The sequence below is a fragment of the Mustela erminea genome, chromosome 7 (assembly GCF_009829155.1).
Source record: "Mustela erminea isolate mMusErm1 chromosome 7, mMusErm1.Pri, whole genome shotgun sequence".
Taxonomy (NCBI): Eukaryota; Metazoa; Chordata; class Mammalia; order Carnivora; family Mustelidae; genus Mustela; species Mustela erminea.
This window is the reverse complement of record NC_045620.1, coordinates 137,133,827-137,153,799: the sequence shown is the minus strand read 5'-3', so window position 1 is coordinate 137,153,799 and position 19,973 is coordinate 137,133,827. Positions and strand designations below refer to the sequence as shown.

Here is a 19,973-nt window from a genome sequence, read left to right as displayed (position 1 = left end):
GGGCTCCGGGGCCAGAGGACCCCCTCCGCTCCTCAGGGCCAGCCTGGTCTCCTTACAGCAGACAAACCTACCTTGGTAACTTGGTCCTTTTCTCCAGCCATACAATGTAGCAGCCAAAATTACCTACAAATTTGTTGATTACAAATCAGTTGAGCCAGTTTCTCTGGGGAGAAACAAAGTAACTCTTCATCAGGACAAAGGATGCACTTTCGGACCGGGTGGGGCATCTGCCAACACCTCAGAGAAGCACTCTTCTCAAATATAGGACTGTCATGCCACATCCTCCGAGAGCCGTCTTATTCCCTGGCAGTGATAGCAGGAGGTTGGCAGAGCGTGTCGGTCAGATGAGGTCTCAGGTTCAGGGACACGGTGGCCATGGCCTCAGGCATCTCGGCTCTCCTGCCTCCTGGTCCATGGCTGTGGCCTTGGTGACAGCCCGTCATCTGTGATGGAGCACGCGTCATCACGACCACAGCAACTGCCCTTCCTGGCAGAGCACTGATGCAGTTCAGGCCCCATAGCAGTGTGTCATGTCTATTCATGTGTCTGGTCCTCATGACGGCCCTGAGTACTGCTGTGGGCTGTGTGCCCCCAGATTCCCATGCTGAGTCCTGTCCCCAGGACCTTGTAATGTGCTATTATGGGGAGACAAGGTCTTTCTAGAGAGACTCTGGTAGAAACGAGGACACTGGGGTGGGCTGTGCAGCAGCACCACGGGTATCCTCCTAAAAAGGGGAAATGTGGAGACGGACACGTCGGAAGGGAAGACAGTGGGAAGAGACAGAGGGGAAAACAGCCAGCCGCGAGCCGGGGGAGAGAGGCCTGCAACAGATTGTCCTTAGAGCCTCCGAAGGAACCTGCCCTGGGACACCTGATCTCAGACTTCAGCCCCCGCAACTGCCCACAGTAAATCGTGTGCGCCACCCGGTCTGCCGTCCTTGGTTCTGGCAGAACTCGCAGACTACAGGAGTCACCCTCCTTTTGTAGATGTGGAAACTGAGGCCTGGCTTGATTCAGTGACTTGCCGAGGTTCCCCTGGAGAGCTGCAGGCCTCTGTGACCAGGTGATGTGATGCCCCTGGGGTCAGCACTCGGTGTCCAGGCCTGGAATGTGGGTGACGTGAGCCTTCTTTACGTACAACTTTCCTGCAGTGACCTCTCAGTGGCCCGGTGCTTCCTCCCAGACCCTCGTCCTCACTGGAAGTTTTGAGCTACATTTATGCCCCCAAAGCCATGGCCTGCATAAAACTGAGGGCACAGACATGTTTCTTAAAGAAAGTAAACCTCAAGGATCTGGATTTTTGTGCACTGAAATCACTCCTGGCTCCACATGATTTTCCTAAACGTGTCTTTTCCCATTGCCGCATTTTCTTACCTGTTTGATTATGAGGGAGGGCGAGCACACACCTTGTTGAGTATCAGGCGGCCGTAGAAAGCCAGAAGCACGGATCACCGTTTCATTTTGCTCTACTGCTGTTGTCTGCGGGCCTCCTGCCCCCCGCTGTGCTGTCCTTGTTCCAGAAACTCCAGCGGGCTTGAGGCTGGCCCCAGCCCGGAAGTTACTTGGGGCCTCTGGGAGGGTTGCGCAGGCGGGTGTTCTCTCTGCTCCCTCGATGTCTAAGAGGCTGTGAGGAGTGGCCTCCAGTTGTCTGGTTTCTCAAGCCGGCCTGATTCCTTGGGCACCATGAGACTTGCACGGAGTGGGGAGGGCCCCGCTGAGCGGCCCGTTTGCCCTACGGGATAATCCTGATCTCGTTTGGCACAGGTACCAGAAAGATCCAGAATGCTGCAAGATAAACAACACAGCAGCTTTTGGGATGGGATGGTTATGACTGAAAACCAAACGGGGTTCTTAGGTGGGGTCTGGCTGAGGACAAGGTAGTTTTAGGGTGATGGTGTGTTTTCCCTGACCCTTCGCTCTGGCCGACTTCCTGCCTTCAGCCCAGTATTTCAGCCCCGTGGAACAGCTCGCAGGGAATGGGCCGCCAGTCAATCTGGAGAGGAAGTGTAGGCAGCCCTGGAGTCTCAGTGGAGCGGCCCGGCAACACCGATGATCTGGGCATCAGGAGTCCTGTCTCCTGGTTTGATTCTGCCGCTTGGGTCCTCGGCAGAGGAAGTCACTTATCTCTGAGTGATGTGGAGAACGAAGGTGTGTACAATAGGATTCCCAAGGCTCTCCCTTGCTCTTTTACTGTATTTTTGGCGTGGATTCAACTCCCGATTGTCTGACCCGCACCTGGACCTCCACCTTTGAAGTGAGGCCTTGAATGCTTTCCTCCTGCAAATGAAGAGAGTACAGAAGAGCTATTTCTAGCTTCCTGCTTTGCTGCTTTTGAGCTGAAAGTGGTTTTCCTTCTGACTCCTTCTCACTGGTTTGCAGAAGGGTCGGGGGATGGCAGCCCGGTTCATGAGTGGGGTCCTGGCAGGGACGGCGCCATCCCCCCCACTCCATGCCCACCACCTTGTACAAGTAAAAGCCAACTGGGTGGCCACGTTGGAGCCAGCGTCTCCCACCCTCTTCGCTGGAAGTCCAAGCAATGGCACCCCCCTGAGCAGACTCTAATTTTAACTGGTCCCCCTCCTCCGCCGCCTCCCTACCTCCTTGTCCCAGGAGCACAAGCTCGCTCATTTGCGTGGCGGTTCTGTGGGCGATGGAGTGACAGTCTGAAATGCTGCCGTGCCCCTTTGCTCGTTTGTCAACCTTGGGGAGAGAACTTCCCCCCAATCTACAGCCGGGATATTATATAACTTCTGGCGTTCACCCCCACTCGTCTTCTTAAACTGCACATCTTCGTATGCCTGCAACTTATTTTTACCTTTAGAAGAATTTTTCGAGTGGGTTGGGCTGAGCAGAGGCAGCCTCAGGTGGTGTCTTCTATGGGCTAATAGTGATTTTTTGGAGTGGGAAAAGTAGGGTCAGACTCCTGTTGGCACCCCTTTCCCTTTCTAGGTCCCCTGGTTCCTGGCCCCTCTAGCTTATGAACACCCCTGCCTGAGAGACTGGCTACAGATGTTTCTTATGACCGTGGCTGACAAGGCACCAGCTGTGTCTCTGGGATGTGTCCAACCTGTACATGCTCCTGTACAGGCCAAGGTCAGGGGTCCTATCCGTGGACTGTGTCCTGGCTGGAACTTCCAGAGGAAACGTTTTATAGACACTTGCCGCTGTAAGGCAGGTGATCAGGCAGGACAGAGGTAGTGAGATCAGTTCTCCAGCTCACCTTAGCTAGGCCGTGCCCATCTTCCACCAACGGGGGCAGAAAATCCCAAAGGCACATGTTGAATGATCAGAGGCAGGAAGGCCCTGCTGCCAGCGGTGCCTACAACGCCCTGAGTTATGGCTGGAGCTGTGCGAGCTGCATTACCTTGGTGACACTGGGCTCCGATATTTAACAGGGGAGACTTTGTGGGACTTGAACATCTCAGTCTTCTTATCTGTAAAGTGGGGATACGAGTGTGCACTTCACAGCCAATGAGAAGGTTAAGTGAAGCGGTATGTGTGTCGTGTTCAATCTGGCACCCCAGGAACCATGGGTCTTGCAGGACTTGGCCATAGCAGCGTGGCTGACGTGGTAACGTGGCAGCTGAGTGGGATCCAAACCCAGTGCCCTCTGACCTCAGAGACCACATACACCTTCCATGAAGGATGTTGTTTGTGTGAGGCTCACATGGTGTCTCGTACTCCATGCATAAAAGAGACTGAGGCTCTTTCCTCAGAACTACATCCCCTGTTTAACCGCAGGTGGCTGGGTTCGTCCTGTGGCACGTCCTGGGCCTCTGTGAGGATGTGGGCGTAGGAAGACACCATGTTGTTGTCAAACCCGCAGAACAAAAGCTACAGAAAGTCATAAGCGTGAGGCCAGGTGGCCCCGCTTCGACCCCGAGACGCTTGTCCACTTGCTGTGGAGGTTAACTTGGGGGGAGCTGCCTCGGACACGGGCCCCTGAGATTCACACGGGGTCCTCTTGCTTGTCTGTGGGGGTCTTGGGCAATGCCACCAGCAGGCTGGTGAGGGAGGGATGCAGATTCCCTCGTGGAGAAGGAGAGGGGAGGGTGTTTGTGCGGCTGAAACGGGCCCAGTGAGGCCGTGTGTGGGAAGGCCCAGAACTTCTTCAGGCAAAAAGCGCTAGGGCGCGAGGCCGAGATGGAATGTTCTTTCTCGATGCTGATGGGGTCCGAGTCCTGGGAGGCCACGAGGGTGGTGTGGGGGCCGAGGAAGAGGTTGGGACGTGTCATCCCAGCAGGCGCAGGCATTTTGGAGTGGAAATGAAATTTTGGGGGGATGCACCTTTGTCACGCGAGTGAACCGTGTGGAGGAGGGGAGGGGCTGGGCTGGCCGGCGGGATCTCGGCCCTGGCGGGCGCCCTGCCGGGTCCCACGTGCACGCCCGCGCCCGGCCCCTCGGGAGCGGCACCTGTGTCCGGCTACCGCGGGGCTCCAACAGCAGAGTCCGGTCGTCGCTACGGAGGCCGTGTGACCCTCAAAACCCAACATACTTACCGTCTGACCCCGAGTGGATAAAATTTGCTGACCGATGGGCCGCACATCTCCTGGGCTTTGGGGTAGCAGGCTGTTCCGCGGCGGGAGGAAGGATGTAGGACTCAGGACTGGTCCCACGGTTTCCTGGGCTGTGGCTGGTGCTCCTCCTGCCCCGCGGATGACGGCCGGCTCGGTCACCGGCTCCCTCGGTCACCGGCTCCCTCTCAGATCCTACCCTGCGGAAGGGGAGGCAGAAGCTCACTCACACCTCTTCTCCACCGGTGTTGTTTGACCGGGTTTGAAGCACGGTTCCACACGTGGCCAGTGATGTCACCGCCTTGTGACACCTGTGGCTTCACACGGTCTAGTTTCATTTCAGACGAGGGAGCCCTGTGGGTCGGAGAGCGGGCCTGGACTGGTGGCCGGCCTCCCTGGGCCTGGGCCCCTCCGCCAGATGCATGACAAGGGCAGGTGGCCCAGGAGGTCTTAATAAACAGTAGCTATTATTATTATTTTTTAAAATTCTTATTTGAATTAATGTCACTTTTTTCTTTTCTTTTCTTTTTTTTTTTTTCCCCTTGTGGGGAAGCCTGGCCCTGTGAACGCCTTTCTCCTTGAGCTGACAGGGGCTCGTCCAAAGTCTCGGCTCTGACAGGCAGCCCGTTGAAGGATGTTGAACCCGTCGACGATAAATTAAATGTCAGATCTTAAATTCGAAAGAGACACGTAGGAGAGCAGAGATGCACTGACATTTTTGGAACTCTAAGCCAGCCCAGAGGAGAAAAATGCTATTAAATATCATTGGGAACTTTTCTCTCAAATTATGTAATAGTGATGTATGTTTCGTAACTCTAGGTAGGCAGCAGGTGTGCCGCGTGGAAAGGTGCTAACCCTTCACTGCCTGAAGACCAGGAGGGAGACCCTTTCTTTATCCTGAACTACCATGAGTATAACATTCAAATTCAGTTTATTAGAACATCACAATCTTAATATATGTGCTGCTGAAGGAAAGCCCAAAACATTATTATTTTATTTTATTTTAAGATTTTATTTATTTGGCAAAGAGAGGGAGTGAAAGAGGGAACCCCAATAGGGGAGTGGCAGAGGGAGAAGCCGGCTTCCCACTGAGTGCGGAGCCGGATCCCAGGACTCTGGGATCCTGACCCTCACTGAAGGCAGACGCTTAACGACTGAGAGACTGAGACTCCCGGAGCCCCCAAAACCTTGTGATTTTAAAATAGGGATGTCCATATTGTTTGCAAATAGATTTATTTAAACATAAATATTGAGAAGTTCTCTTTGCCTATGTGCCTGGCCATTCCCTCCACCATCAAGCCTTGTTCCCTCCATTAGGAGGCTGTTTTAATTAAGATCCAGGGTACTTATGCCCTGTCTCTTTATGCAGGTAAACCTAAGTGCAAGCGTACATGAAGCTCACAGTGTTCAGGGCACAGGACGTACCACTGTGTGCTTTCTCTTTGCTTAACGTGTCTTGCAGACCTTCCCATTCTCATGCCTAGCAAGCCGTCCATGCTGTCGGCAGCGGCCTGCTGTCCACGGCGTGGATGCCCCACGGCTTATTCCACCAGTGTCCGACGTGGATCGTTTTCCATCTTTTGGTGTTTCAAACAGGGCGCCTGTGACTGACTTTACATACTGTTCCCGTGCCCAGAAGTGGGGTTTCTGGGTCAGTGGGTCAACGTAGGTACAGTTTGCAGATTTTGACCAAAACCTCTTTCCACCTGCTGTGTCATTTTGAACTTCAACCCGTGCGCCTGCACTTCTCCATTCTTCTTTCCATGCTTCTGCTGGTTTTGAGTCTTTTAAAAAATCGTATCCTTGTACTTCACGTTTAACCACATTACGGGAAATACCGTAATGAGCATTTTCGTGCCCCTAATGTTTTCAGTTCTGTGGATTCCTAGACACGGGACTTCCTGATCAAAGGATTTAAACACTGTTAAGCACGTCAGTGAATATTGCCTGTTGCTAGTCCAAAAGGCCTCTTGTTGCACTTGTAATGATGCAAATTGATTGGTGTCTCTTTAACTCTAACCAAGTTATTGTAATTTAGGAAATGTGCAGTTGATTTTTTACAGGTGGAAAATGAACCCTATCATTTTCTACGCGCGTGCATTAGGGCTCCAAGCACTTGAGATCTGCCAAGGTCACAGAGCTGGCTGAGGGCAGAGCTGGGGCCGGGAGCCAGCGCCCTGGTTCCCAGGAAGAGAAACTTGGCAGATTTTCTCCATGTTCACACCATGGTCCTTTGGGCAATTTCCACATAAATTTATTGGGCCAAAATGAGTGTTTTTTTTTTTTTTTTTTTTCACTGTAGAGAAAATCACCCTTAATTGCTAGTAGTTACTGAGCCATCCACTCAGCAAATATTGACTTTCCGTGTAGAGCACATCGAACTAGGTGTGATGTCGAACGTTGTATCAGGCAGTCAATGCTCCACGGGCATCGGATTCTCCCTGTCACTCGGGGAGCTCCTCAGGTAATAGACGGGGCGGTCCTTTTAGCGCCCTGTCCCCGTGTGCCCCCCCCGGCCAGGCGCTGTCTGGCGTGTGAGTGTGCCGACCTCCTCTTGTGGTGCGGGTCTGCCGCGGGAGTGCTGCTGTGGGGTCTCTGGACCGAGGGTTGAGCGGACCACAAGGAGACTGCTGCGTCCGCGACAGCACATTCTGGAGCGGGGACAGAGTCCACACGTAAGTACCGTAAGCGAGACGGTGAGGAGTGCTGGGCGGAGAGGGGAGCCCGGAGAGACGTGAGGACGTGTGTGGGGGGAGGCCCTTGAGAAGACCCTCAGTTTCTAGGGGGAGAAACTGGCTGTGGTCGTGGTGGTGCCAGGTGCTCAGCTGGCAGGGACCCCGAGAAAGCACCCAGACTATCCCTTTGTTCCTGCAGGAGGCATGGGGGGCGGCGGGCGGGGTGAGCTGGCCAGGAGAGGAGGGGAGACTCAGCCTTACGCAACCCTGCAGAGCTTGGACCTGCTTCCTTCTGGAACGCCAGGAAATCCGTGCACGGCCGTGGATGTGTCTGAGCCCGGTGCTAACTTGTGAGTGAGGAAAACAGTGGTGGACAGAGTGGGTTCTGTTATTTTTGGTGCTGCCAGACTACACTAATGATTCTCAAGTGACCAGAGTTTTACGTCCGTAAGAGAAGCTGGTCCCATCAGACCCATTATCGCTGCGGTGGTGCTGTCCTTCCCCGACGCCGACGTCTGCTCTCCGCGGCCAAGCGCTCCGCGCCGGGTCCTCGGAGGAAACCCCCGGGCTGTCAGGTCGCGCTGGGAGCGAATACGGGTCAGGGACTTGTGTTATTCTGGGCATTCCCAGCAGGAATGCTTCCCCTTGGAAGCCCCTCCCGGCTTGTGGCTGGTGTTTTCCTGGGAATAATCAGAAGTTCGCGTCTCCGTCTCCCATCAGGAAAGGTTGCATCAGTTTATTTGATTATGCTCGGTCCCCCGGGGGTGTGCTGTGAACGAAGCTCGGGCTCAGGAAGCAGCGGGCTGCGGGTGGAGCACAGACCCTGGTCGTCCGGGGCTTTTCTTCTCTTGGAGTGAGAGGTCTGCCAGTGTCCCGCGGACCCACGCCACCATGTCAGAGCTAATTCTGAGTAAGTTCTGCCGTTTGTTTTTAACACCTGGTACAGCTCCCAGCGTGGTCTGGCCAGAGGCCGCAGCGTGGGGGCGGGCGAGGCATCGGGAACAGGGGGCGCGGGAAGAGGTTTCCAGCACGGCCCCCGTCACCTCTCTCTCTTGTGACTTGGTGGCTCCGTGTCCGTCCTGTGAGCTCATCAGCGCTTCGGGTCTCCCCACCCAGGGCTGGGACTGGGGGAGATGGGGAGGCCCTGGCGGAATGTGAGCTCTAGAGAGGTGGCTGGGGTCTGGATGTGTGAGGACCGTTGGGACCCGTCTCTGACATGGGGGGACGGGGCTGCGGCGGGCGGGCGCTTCCAGACCTCCGGGCGATCCTGTGTGAGGGCCAACGAGGGCCAGCCTTCTTCGTGGAGAGCTTGGGAGGCTCAGTGAGAGGAGAGATTTTCCCCTCCAGATATTAGCAGGACAGTCTTTGGCGTTAACTTTGGGCAAGACAGAAGAGCCTTCGTGTGGGGATGAACCGTCTTCTCATTAGGGAAGTGGAGTGCTGGGTCCGCCCCTGCACTGTAGCCCACTAAAGAGTCATACTGTTCGCATCATTAAGCAAGATGCAAATGGAACAACCGGAAGGTTCTCTGTGATGAAAATTATTCTTCTCAGGTGGGAAAACTTAAAGCACCAGGAGTACATGCCCTCAGAGGGCAGCCTCTTCCATTTTCTAGAAGCTAGGCCAGCCGGGTGAGCAGTTGCCCCTGTGTGTTGTGGAGGGGGTGACCTGGTGGGGGAAGGAGCCCTCCCAGGCTCCAGCAGGCGGGGCCGTGGGGTGACCGTTGGGACGTGCAGCCCGGGCGTGTGGTATGTGAAGGGAATGTGGGTTTCCCACGGGAGGAGAAGAATCCGGGAGTGTTCACTTGTTACTGTGGGACTTCGGGCAAATCACTGATCTTCCCTAGCCCTGCTTCTTAATGTGTTAAGTGAAGATAATTGAGCCGACTTCCTGCCCCTGCAGTGTTGGTTGATGGAGTGCAGAACAGAGGTGGGGCAGAGAAGCCAGAAATCAAGGCCACTTCTCCTAAGAGCACAAGAGATGCTGTTCCAATCAGAAGGTAGTTCTGGGGGATCCGCCTCTATTCTGTCTGTTCAGGGAGAGTGAGACCCACCGGCTTGTCTCCTTGGCTCTTGGGGAAGGGACCTGTCCTCTCCGCCCCAGGGAAACCCACGTTGCCCCATGGAGACACGTCTTTTCCTACCTAGTTAACGAGGCAGTGAGGGAGAGAACAAAATCGCATTTGGCAGTTTTTTCTTTTGAGTGGGTTTTTTTCAGTTGTCCAATGGTTATACTGACCTCCTCGGGGAGCTTGCATTCTTGAGGGGGAAGAGAGCAAAGAAATCAAGATGCGCTCATTGCACACGTCGGAACATGGCCGTGGGGGCCAGAGAGGGGAAGGTGACAGGGAGTGATGAGTGTGGGTATGGGCGGTTTCATGTGGGGGATCAGAGGGTTGAGGAAGAGGGGGCCGTACTGAGTCGAGGGCCGTTGTGTTTGGGAAAACATAAAGGTTAGTAGTGTGGTTGTCCCAATCGTCATACCACTGGGGTGACATACCATTCCTAAGGCTTGTCCTGCTTGTTTTCTAACAAGAGAGCCCTTGGACGGCGGTTCTGACTGTTATGACACTGGAAAGATGGTCGAGGTCCATGGACCAGAACGCCGTGGATTCTGCCCAGCCCCGTGCACAGCGGCTCACAATTTATTAGTCGTTAACAGTGAGCTCTGATGACGGCCACAGTTAGAGAGCCGCATGGAGATGTCATAGGAAGGATCTGTCTCAGGTACGGTGAGCTCCAGGTCAGGGAGAACCAGTCCTATTCTTCAGGTGGGACTCGCCTGTTGGTCCCCCGCTGGGATTAGTAGACGGCACACGGTGCGGCTTCCAGATCTAGAGACGTGGAGCCTGAATGTGGCTGGACTCCCACGTGGGCTGCAGGGCTTGCATGGGGGCCTAGTGAGAGCTCCTGGCCACGCTCCCAAGAGCAGTGGGGCCTCCTGTGGGCTTTCCCACGCAAGTGTCCCCTGGCTCAAGGGTGTGGGTTGGGCCCTTTGGCCTGTGCTGAACTCTTTCCAGAACACATTCTGGGAGCCTGAGGGTCTCAGTGGTCTGGGGCACCAGTGCAGGGAAGCAGAGACGTGTCCTTCACAAGCTGCACTCGCCTGTCACGCGTCCCCCTCAGGTCCCGTACTGGGGAGCCAGGTGTCTCAGTGTACAGGCCAGCGCTCGTGCGCACGCACCTGGCGTTTTCTGGACTCCGACTACTCTAGTCCTCGCTGTGGTCGTGACCTGGAACCAGCTCTCAGGGTCTTTGTGAGCTTTGTTCAGGAAGCCTGGGTTGGCCCCATGTGTGGAGCGGAGGTGCCCACCGATCGGGCGGGGGTCAGCAGACTTTTCTGGGGAGAGCCAGAGTGAGTATTTTAGGTTTTGGTGGCCTACATTTCTTTGTTGGCTTGTGATTTGGTGGTTTTATGATCTTCAAAAGTGTAAAAAAAAGTATTCTGAGTTTGAAGGCCGTCCGAGGAGAGGGCCTGGCTCTTGGTCCACAAACCCGGCTCCATAAAGGCTCTGGGGAGCTCGGCCTGGCCCAGCACCGCCTCGTCTGCCACTCCCAGAATACTGTCTGCCTCTTGGCGGCTCAGGGGGTCTCACGGATGTTCCCGCAGCCAGCGGGCAGGTGCTGGAGAAACTCAGACCACCCAGACCAGCTCCTCCCCTGGCTTCTGTCCTGTCTGCTGGGTCAGAGCCCGGGCCCCCGACTGCCCTTGCTCACACCCACACCCGAACATCAGCCATCCCAGCAGCTTCTCCTTCAGTGTCCAGAATGTGGGCACTTGTCATCGGCCCTATTTGTCACCATGCCCTGCCCAGCGGGTCCCGACCTCTGACTTGGGTTGCTGCGGCCACTCCCCATGGAGCGTAAGCTCCCTGAGGGCGGGACCATCTGTCCATCTGCTCAGGGCTGACCTTCCTGGTGACTGGAGCCATGTGGGAGCCCAGCACTCTGGGGTCCCCTTCGGTTAGTAACGGGGTGGTGGGGGTCCCCACCCTCTATGGCAGCCTGTGTGAGCTGAGTACCGTTTTCTCCACCCCAGCAACATCAACCTGCATTTCAGCAATTCTAGTGGGTGTGTACATGAGTTAAAAAATGAAATCCAACCAAGTAAATTTGAAGACCTCGCTGGCTTCCCTGAGCAGCTCCTGAGCCGGGCAGCACCCCATCCAGCAAGGGGCAGCAGTTCTGGCAGGTGTCACAGGAGAGGCTGTTTGTGGGAGGGACGGCGGGCAAGAAGCCAGCAGCAGGAGGGAAGAAGGGCTTGCTTCAGGCCAGGACGTCTTCTTTCCAGGGAAGAAAGAAGAGCACGGCTGTTCTGTTTTGTTTTTTTAAGACTTTATTTATTTATTTGACAGAGAGGGAGCACAAGCGGGGGTGGGGGGAGGCAGGCAGAGGGAGAGGGAGAAGCAGATTCCCTGCTGCGCAAGAAGGCCGACATGGGACTCGATCCTCGGACCTGGGATCATGACCTGAGCCGAAGGCAGATGCTTAGCCAACAGAGCCATCCAGCTGCTTTGGCAGTCGGGATTTTATCCTGCAGATGGCCTCCCCAGAGCTCATCAGGACCTTTTAGAAGGGCTTTCAAAAGGTCATGTTCCTGAGAGAGGCTGCTGGGGACCCGTGACTCCATTTGGGGCTTCTTTCTTTTTGTGAACAGCATGTACCGTGTCCAAGTGACCTCTGCAGTTGCTGACCTCTGGAGTGTTCTTGGTCCTGGCCTGCCTGTGCACCACCGAGACCTCAGGCTGGGCCTTTGACGCCGCTTGCTTATTTGAGACACACGAGTGGGTCCCGGTCCTGCCAGTTCGGGGCCTGCCTCCCTGCCCCAAGCCCCTTGCCTCCTCTGGCTGCCAGGAGTGCCGGTGCCTGCCTGGTTCTGTGTTTCCAGTGCCCCTGGCCCCCCATCACCCTCCGCATCGGCTTCTGGACAGAAGGCAAAGACACACTCCAGACATAACCGAACTTGGAATATCCATGCAGTAAAATGTCTCTGGAAGGTGCAGATTTTACTCAGTTTTCTGGCTGGAGTCGATCAAATAAGTTCAAACCTCAGCATAATGAAAGGGGGATTCCTCTCCCCTTCCCTGGAGGTTCTTTGAACAGATTCCTTGTCATTTTCTGCCTTTCATTGGATCCCTTTTCCTTCAGGCTGAGATCTCCCGGGGAAGGTGCTTCAGCCAGGGAAGGAAGGTTCTGGTTACCCGACGGTGCTCAGCGTGGCACGTCTGGCTCTCTCCATCCCGTGTCTAGAACGGTGCTTCGGACTCGTGGGCACCTACCAACACTGGCTAACTCACTGATGCCAGTGAAAGGGTCGGGGTGTGCAGGTGCAGGAATGGGAGGGGGAGGGCCTCCTGAAGGGCACTTGTTGGCAGGACGGGAGGGTGCTGAGTGTTTACAGGGTCTGATGGACAGAACAGGACTCAGGGGCGCAGGCACAGCGAGGGCTCGGAGACAGACCTGTAGTAGCAGGGCTGAATCCGGGAGCTGCTGTCTCCCTTGAGACCCGTTGCCCACCTCTGGGAAGACCTTTGCTGCTGGGGCGGCAGCGCAGGGGGGAGGCCTCTCACGGGAGCCGAGCTACCCTGCTCTGCTGTGTCGGAGCAGCAGGGGCTCGTGGACTCAGGAACCGTGGGGGCCAGCTCTCACGGCCAAAGTGAGGGCGAGGCCATGGATCCATGGAGGGCTAGTGACGGGCCGTGAGGGTCGTGTGGTCAGTGAGCAACAGAGCTGGTCTCTTGACTCTTCCCAGAGGCCTGCTCCCACCCCACTGCCTGCTCCTTATTCCATTATGTCTTAACGCATGAACTCAAGGGGTTGGCAAAGCCCCAACTACAGGAATTTCCCAGGCTTGTCGTCCTAGCAACAAGGCTTCTGCCGGTGCCTCAAAGAAAGCAACACTGTGTCGGACCTGCCACCCCCATGAGCTGGCCAGACACGTGCTCCCACCCAGCAGCGACTTACAGGGGCAGGGAGACCACGGCGTGGACCAGCCTCCTTCTGCCCACACACTGTCCCTTGTCTGCCCGAGGGCGGTTAGGATCGCTTAGGGTCAGAGTGTGGTTAGGATCAGTTCAGGCTTCATCATGGACGTCTGTATATTCTGCAGCTCATCTCTGTATCCGTATCCGGAAAAATCAGATGGGACGTAATGATGGTGTCACTGGCAGGGTTTGTCAAGAATGCTTTAGGGAGTTCATCCTCGGGTGGAAGGAAGTGGGGTGGGGCGGTGGCGGTTTGTGTGACTTCTTAGCAAATCCCTGAATGGCTCAGAGGAAGGAAATCCTCTCTGAGAGGACAGACAGTCAGGGATGCCCAGGTGGCTCAGTTGGTGAGGCGTCTGCCTTCGGCTCAATCATGATCCCAGGGTCCTGGGATTGAGCCCCGCATCAGGATCTCTGCTCAGCAAGGAGCCTGCTTCTCCCTCTCCCTCTGGCACTCCCCTTGCTTGTGCTTTCTCGCTGTCTTTCTGTTAAATAAGTAAAAAAAAATAGAAATTTTACAAAAGAGGACAAATAATCCAAGGACCTCCTCCAGCCTAAGTAATGGTGTTCTGTGTTTGACTTTTAAAGCGTCCCTTGCTGGTAGCCACAGTGTAACATTTGCAAATTGGAGCTGAAACAGTAAGCCCTTCGTGTCTCCTCTGCATTTCGTTCCTGGACGGAGGTCAGGGCACAGGCTTGTCTGGGCCGTCCGTGGGAAGCTGGCTGGGCCATGGAAGTTACCAGCTCATTTGCAGCTTGTCTGCAAAGTATTTTATCCCCCTGAGCAGTGAGAGTGAGTGCCCTGCCTTGAATGCCGACCGTGTCCCAAGCCAAGCTGCCCACCAGAGTCGCACCTTCTGGAAGCAGGTCTGCAGGTCTGCAGATCTGCCCAGCCAGGGAGCAAGAGTCTCAAAGTCCCAGCCCCCGACATCACTGGAAATGTTTTCTGTAGGAATCTGTCCTGTCTGCGTGGGCTTCCCAGGGGCCTCGCTACAGAAGGCATCAGACTAGCAGCCTCTGCTCAAACCCTGTGTTTTGTTCTGCGTGCTGTGATGGGACAGATGCGGGGTGGCATTTTGGGGCAGGAGATGTCTCCCGTGACATGGGCCCTCAGTGTCCCGCTATGGCCGCTCCAAACGGCGGAGCCCTCTCCGTCCTCACCAGGCCCACCCAAGCAGCACGCAGCAAGTCCGTGGCAGTCTCTTGCGTGGATCCATTAAGAACGGGGGCTGTGCACAGCGGCAACTCGGACAGGCGGTGGCCCTCTCTGCTCTGTGGCTCCTCCTCTGTCGATGGTGTCTGCCCTTCCCCGCTCCCCTGCAGACTCCGAGGGCGGAGTGCTTCAGATAAAGAACTAAGAGCAGCTCCCTGTCCACCGCCCCCTGCACACTGATGATCTGTGGTGGCCTCTGAGTGAGTGAGCGCGGTCCAGTCCACTCGGACTCAAACCTTTCTTGCAGCGTCACTGGGCTGCCCAGAAAGGTGGAAACCATACAGTCTAATGGTTAAAAATAAGCAACAAACCCTCTAACTAGACTTCACGCAATATTTCTCAGGTGACATTTATGAAAATAAATGTATTTCTCAGGTTTTCAGTGTCACCCTTGATAAGGCCATTTGGGAAAACAATGGCTTAAAAATGTTATCCTTTCCAGTAGAATCTGCATTTCAGTAGGCTTATTTGGTTTTAAGTGGAAAAGTTAAGGCGGTGTTTTTTTTTTTTTTTTTTTTTGCTAATAAGCGTTTTATTTTCGTGCATTTCAGATTTAGATGTACAGACTTAGATTAGATTCAGTTAGCAGATTTGGATTTCAGTTTAGGAAAATGACGCAGACGGGAAGGACTGGGAGCTCGCCCGCACCCGCTCCCCGGACTAGTGACGTCCGCAGGGGCCGCTGCACTTGTCACAGCTTGTGACCTGGCGCTGGAACGTGAGCGATGGAAGTCCACTCCTCATTCCCACACCCATACTCTGCCCCCAGTGTCCGTCCTCTGTCCCGAAGCCCGTCCCCTCCAGGACACCCAGGGCACGCCTTTCTCCTGCCTCCTCCGGCTTCCCACGCCTCCAGCAGTTTCTCCAACTTTCCTTGCTTCGGAAGACCTTGAGGCTTGTGGGGGTTTGTCTGATGCTGGCTTGTGGGTTTGGGAAAGAAGACCACGGAGACACAGGTGCCGTGTCTGTCTCGTACACTCAAGGGTTCACGCGGTCGCCGTGACCCACCACGGCGCAGGCTGCCTGGGTCGCCTGGCTCGGGTGCGCGGCCGCTTTCTCCACCGCACGGTGACTCCCCACTCCACGTCCACACTGTCCTCCCCGCAGGAAGCCACCCTGCACAGCCACACGTGGAGTTGGACTTAGGCTCCTGCTTCTCGTGGGGAAGCCACCAAGAGTTCTTGGGTTATTTTCTGCATGAGAGAAGTATCTTTTCTCTCTCATTCATTCATTCATTCATTCAGCCACGTAGTTATGTCAGTGTGAGCTTATGGACATTTATTTTCTATTTTGTGTAGTAATCTGTATACTTTGTGTCAGGCCCTGAGGGCCAGTGCGTTTGGCTCCCGTGTTGCGGTGACATACCCCAGCACTGTGGCCGGCTGCCCCACTCGAGGACGTCTTGCTTTGTGGCATTACAGGACGTTCCAGAATCAGCGGGAACATTCCCGCGCAGGTCCTTCAATCTGCCTCCTTCGTATCCTCATTGCCCTTAGGAGCCCAGGTCTAGGCACGTGGTGTGCCTGCTGCAGGGGGGGTGTCCTTGCCTGTACGCGTGACCTGCGTCTGGGCCCCATCAGCCGGCCGAGCGCGGGGACAGCTGTGTGCCTGGGAGCCCGCGCGTGCACGTGTCCGTAAGTGGTCCTGTAGGCAGCCGTCTGCACCTGCGTGAGGCGTGTTTGTTGCGAGTTCCCGCTGTTGACTCCCGCTCTGATGGGGACCACGTGGGTCATGTGGGCCGCCTCCCCTGGCTCGCTGGGACCTTCCATTCCCAACAGTGAGAAACCTGGCTCCTGCCCACTGCCGTCGCCTGCTTGTGTGTTGATTCCAGTGAACACGGATGGTCGTCTCCGCACCGCTGAGCCACCCTGCCGGGGAGACGGCTCTATCGGCGGAGGCTCGGAGCCTGTAGACGGTTCCCTGTGCCTGTGGTCTTCCAGACTCGACTCTTTCCCAGGCTTACTCGGCTCAGCACCGGCCCCTCCCCTGCAGTGAGGTCATTTTGTGTGTTTGTGGAAGAGTTAGACTCTCTCTCCCTGTCTCAGGATGCCCTGGCTTCCTAAAGTTTTTTTGTGTTTTTTGTTTTTAAATGTGCATGCATCTAGGCTCATTCTCTGTGCTGTGAAGTTTTGGTAAATGCACAGTGACATGACTATATCACTGCAGCTTTATGCGGCATATCCCCCTGCCCTAAAACACCCCCTGCTCCCACCTAGTCAGCCGGCCTCCTCCTCCTTCCTGTCCCCTGGGATTGCTGATCTGTTGGCTGATCTGCAGTTTGCCAGTTCCAGTATGTCGTATAATTAGAACCATACAGGATGTAGCCTTTAAAAAAGAAGAAGAAGAAGAGCTCTTTCCTCCGGGTTTCAAGCTCGTAGCAAGATTGATGGCAAAGCCCAGAGTTCGCACACGTGCACAGAGTTTGCACACGTGCACACAGTTCGCACACGTGCACAGAGTTCGCACACGTGCACAGTTCGCACACGTGCACACAGTTCGCACACGTGCACAGTTCGCACACGTGCACACAGTTCGCACACGTGCACAGTTCGCACACGTGCACAGAGTTCGCACACGTGCACAGTTCGCACACGTGCACAGAGTTCGCACACGTGCACACAGTTCGCACACTTGCACAGTTCGCACACGTGTACAGAGTTCGCACACGTGCACAACGTCCTTCACCTTCACTGCTGACATCCCGCCCAGGAAGGGCATCTGTTCCCAGGATGAACATGTATGGACACATGAGAATCACTTGAAGAACATCATGTACCCTGTCAGCTCAGGTTTCCATCAAAAAAGACCGCAGACTGAGGGAGGGGGCGGAGGGCTTAAACAGCAGGACTGTCTTTCCCACAGTTCGGAGCTGGAAGTCTGAGATCAGGTGCCCACGTGGGCAGGTTCTGGAGAGAGCCCCTGTCTGGCTCACAGATGGCCGCCTTTTCCCTGTGTCCTCACAGGCAGATGAGAGACAGTGCGGGAGGGAGAGACCCAGATGGTCCTCCCCTGTAAGCCCCGCCCTGTATGACCTCATGCAACCTGAAGGACCTCGTAAAGACGGAGAGTCACATGGAGAGTTAGGGCTACAACTTTGGAATTTGGGGAGGAGGACACAGTTCTGTCCGTAACACGGACAGTAGGGCTCACACCTGCTGTTGCGTATCATGTGGGTTTCCATAAAGGTACGAAGACAGTATTCACCATTGCAGTATCGTTCTGAGTAGTTTCACTGTCCTAAAACATCCTCCGTAGCTCGGCTCTCTGTCTTCCCCCCGCACACGATCGTGGGTCTCCTAATTCTATGCGTTCCCGAATGTCCTGTAGTCTGAATCACACCGTATGCAGACTCTTCAGATCAGTTTCTTTCCCTCAGGAATATGCATTTACGTATCCCCCGTGTCTTTTCATGGCTTCCTGACTCATTTCTGTTTAGCTCTGAATAACAGTTTATCGTCTGGGCATCCCACCAGCTGAAGAAACTGGTGTATTTCATTCACTCACTGAAGGACGTCTCCTTGGGTGCTTCCAAGTGTCGGCATTTGTGCATGAAACTTCTCTATACGTGCATGTGCAGGTTTTCCCGGGACTGTGGTTTTCAGGTCACTCATGTAAATTCCTGGCAGCCCAGTTGGCTGGAAATCATGACTGTCTGCCCTTGAGCTGTGGCCCTCTCCTCTGGAGGGGGTAACATCCGCGTGTCTTCCTGAGGGATGAGGAAACCGTGCGCTTGGATAAGTCGGCGTCTCTACAGTTAACTTTCTACTCAGCTACCATTCTCGTGTTTCTGCTACCATGATGGCCCCAAATTACGAGGCCGCAGCTTTCCACCTCCACTGCCAAAATGAATAAGGCCCGGGAAGCTCAGAGGCAGAACTGAAATTCCTTTCTCTTATATCTTTGCAGACCGAGGAGGCCCTGTTCTCCTGTCTCCCAGAAGGAGATCAAAATGAGCTTGAGCAAGGTCGTTCAATGCCTGGGCCTTCCTGTCTTGCACACATGGCTAGTGTGCTGGTCGGTGGCTGTGCGTGACCCCACCCTGGGTAACTCGGCTTACCCGATCTCTGTGCCTTGACTTCCATTGGAATGATGGCAACTTTTAAAGTCTCAAAGTCATCATGCAGATAAATGAATTGATGCATGGAAGGGATTCGCAAAATGCGTGATGCCATGAAGCAATCAAGATGTGTGTGTATTTATATACACATACATGTAGACACACACATGTACATATAATAGGAAGATCTGCCTGTGACCAGCACTGGCGAGAGGAGAGAAAACAGCATGCAGCCCTGGATAATAAATTCGCAAGTTGGTGAGATAAGCTGAAACATGCAGCAGACCTGGAGAGCCACACTCACCCAGAGAGAGACATAAAAAAGAATAGATGAAAGTCAGTATGCAGAGTCTAGCCCGGTGCCTGGCACACACCGGTGCTGTGCTGTGGTGTTTGCGGGACGATAACTTCCTGGAGCTTCAGCTCAGGTGGACCTGGGTGGGGAGTGCGGGAGGCGGAGTGTCACAGACCAGAGGCTCTCAGACCTCCCTGTGGGTGAGAATCCCTGGGAGGCTCATGGGGACATAGATTGCTGGGTCTCTCCCTGCTCCCCCCGCCCCACCCCACCCCTACCCCCATGAGTTGGTGATTCTGTAGGTCTGGGTCAGGGCCCAAGGAGTCGCATACTAGCAAGTTCTCCGGCAGTGCCGGGGCTGATGTTTTGGGGAGCAGGTGTCCAGAATCAATTGACCGCAGGCAGCAGAGACTCCAGGAAGGGGGGACAACCGAAAGGATGAGAGAACTGAGGGAGCCCTCATAACACCCGGGGCTGATGGTGTGCATGGAGGGCTCGGAGGAGTCAGACATGTGATGGGGCAGGGAAGGCGTGAGCATGGGAGGAAATGGGGGAGACTCAGCCAGCTTAGGTGAGCTTGTTGGAGTCCTTGGGAGAGGGACAGGTGGGCAGTGAGTGGCCAACAGATACCCTGCCTTCCTTGGCCATCTTTGCAAGGGTGAAGGTGGGGAACATAGGGACCTACAGATGAGCACAGACCGGAGCGCAGGGGTGGGAGGGCTCTGGCCCATCCCCGGGGTTGGCTTGGGCTAACATGCAGCCTGCCTTCCCTTCCAGCCTTCGTCCTCAGGCCACGCATCTTACACCACGTGCCGCTCTGCGTGACCCAGCAGTGAGTAACAAGTCGCTTCCCTCAGAAACAGTTTGAATTCCTTACGTTGAGTAATACTCATAATTGACCAGATGTTCTTAAAATAGTTGGCTTCATGTGACTTGACCTTCCCATTAGGAAAACAAAGACTGTTTTTTTTCTTTTATTGTGCATTGTGATTTTCTTAGAAAATTCCTATTTCAGCTTTGCAGCTGTTCAGTGTTTGTAAAATCATATTCGGTGCATCCTGTGTGCAGGGGTGGCCCATGACGGGCTTAAACAGTATTTTTTTCTTTCTTTCTTTCTTTCTTTTGAAAATATGTTCCATTGTTACCTACATTTAAATCCTGATTTGGGGCACTCAGAGAGTCTCTAATCTCGAGGGGAAAGAATACTGACACGGTGCCAGGAAGTCGGAATTTGAC

At 54.8% G+C, this 19,973-nt stretch overlaps 1 protein-coding gene across 3 annotated transcripts in view; it reads left to right on the top strand.

Moving 5' to 3' along the window:
- RNF144A (ring finger protein 144A) overlaps nt 1-19,973 on the top strand; it is a 105,460-nt gene that overhangs the window by 48,480 nt on the left and 37,007 nt on the right. Inside the window, exon 1 of one of the 3 annotated variants that reach the window (XM_032353403.1) lies at nt 7,490-8,099. The exons of the other annotated variants lie outside the window; for them this stretch is intronic. Coding sequence (XP_032209294.1) covers nt 8,081-8,099 — 19 coding nt within the window. The 5' untranslated portion in view covers nt 7,490-8,080. Of the gene's footprint in view, nt 1-7,489; nt 8,100-19,973 lie in introns of those variants that run through there. 3 annotated transcript variants of the gene reach the window in all.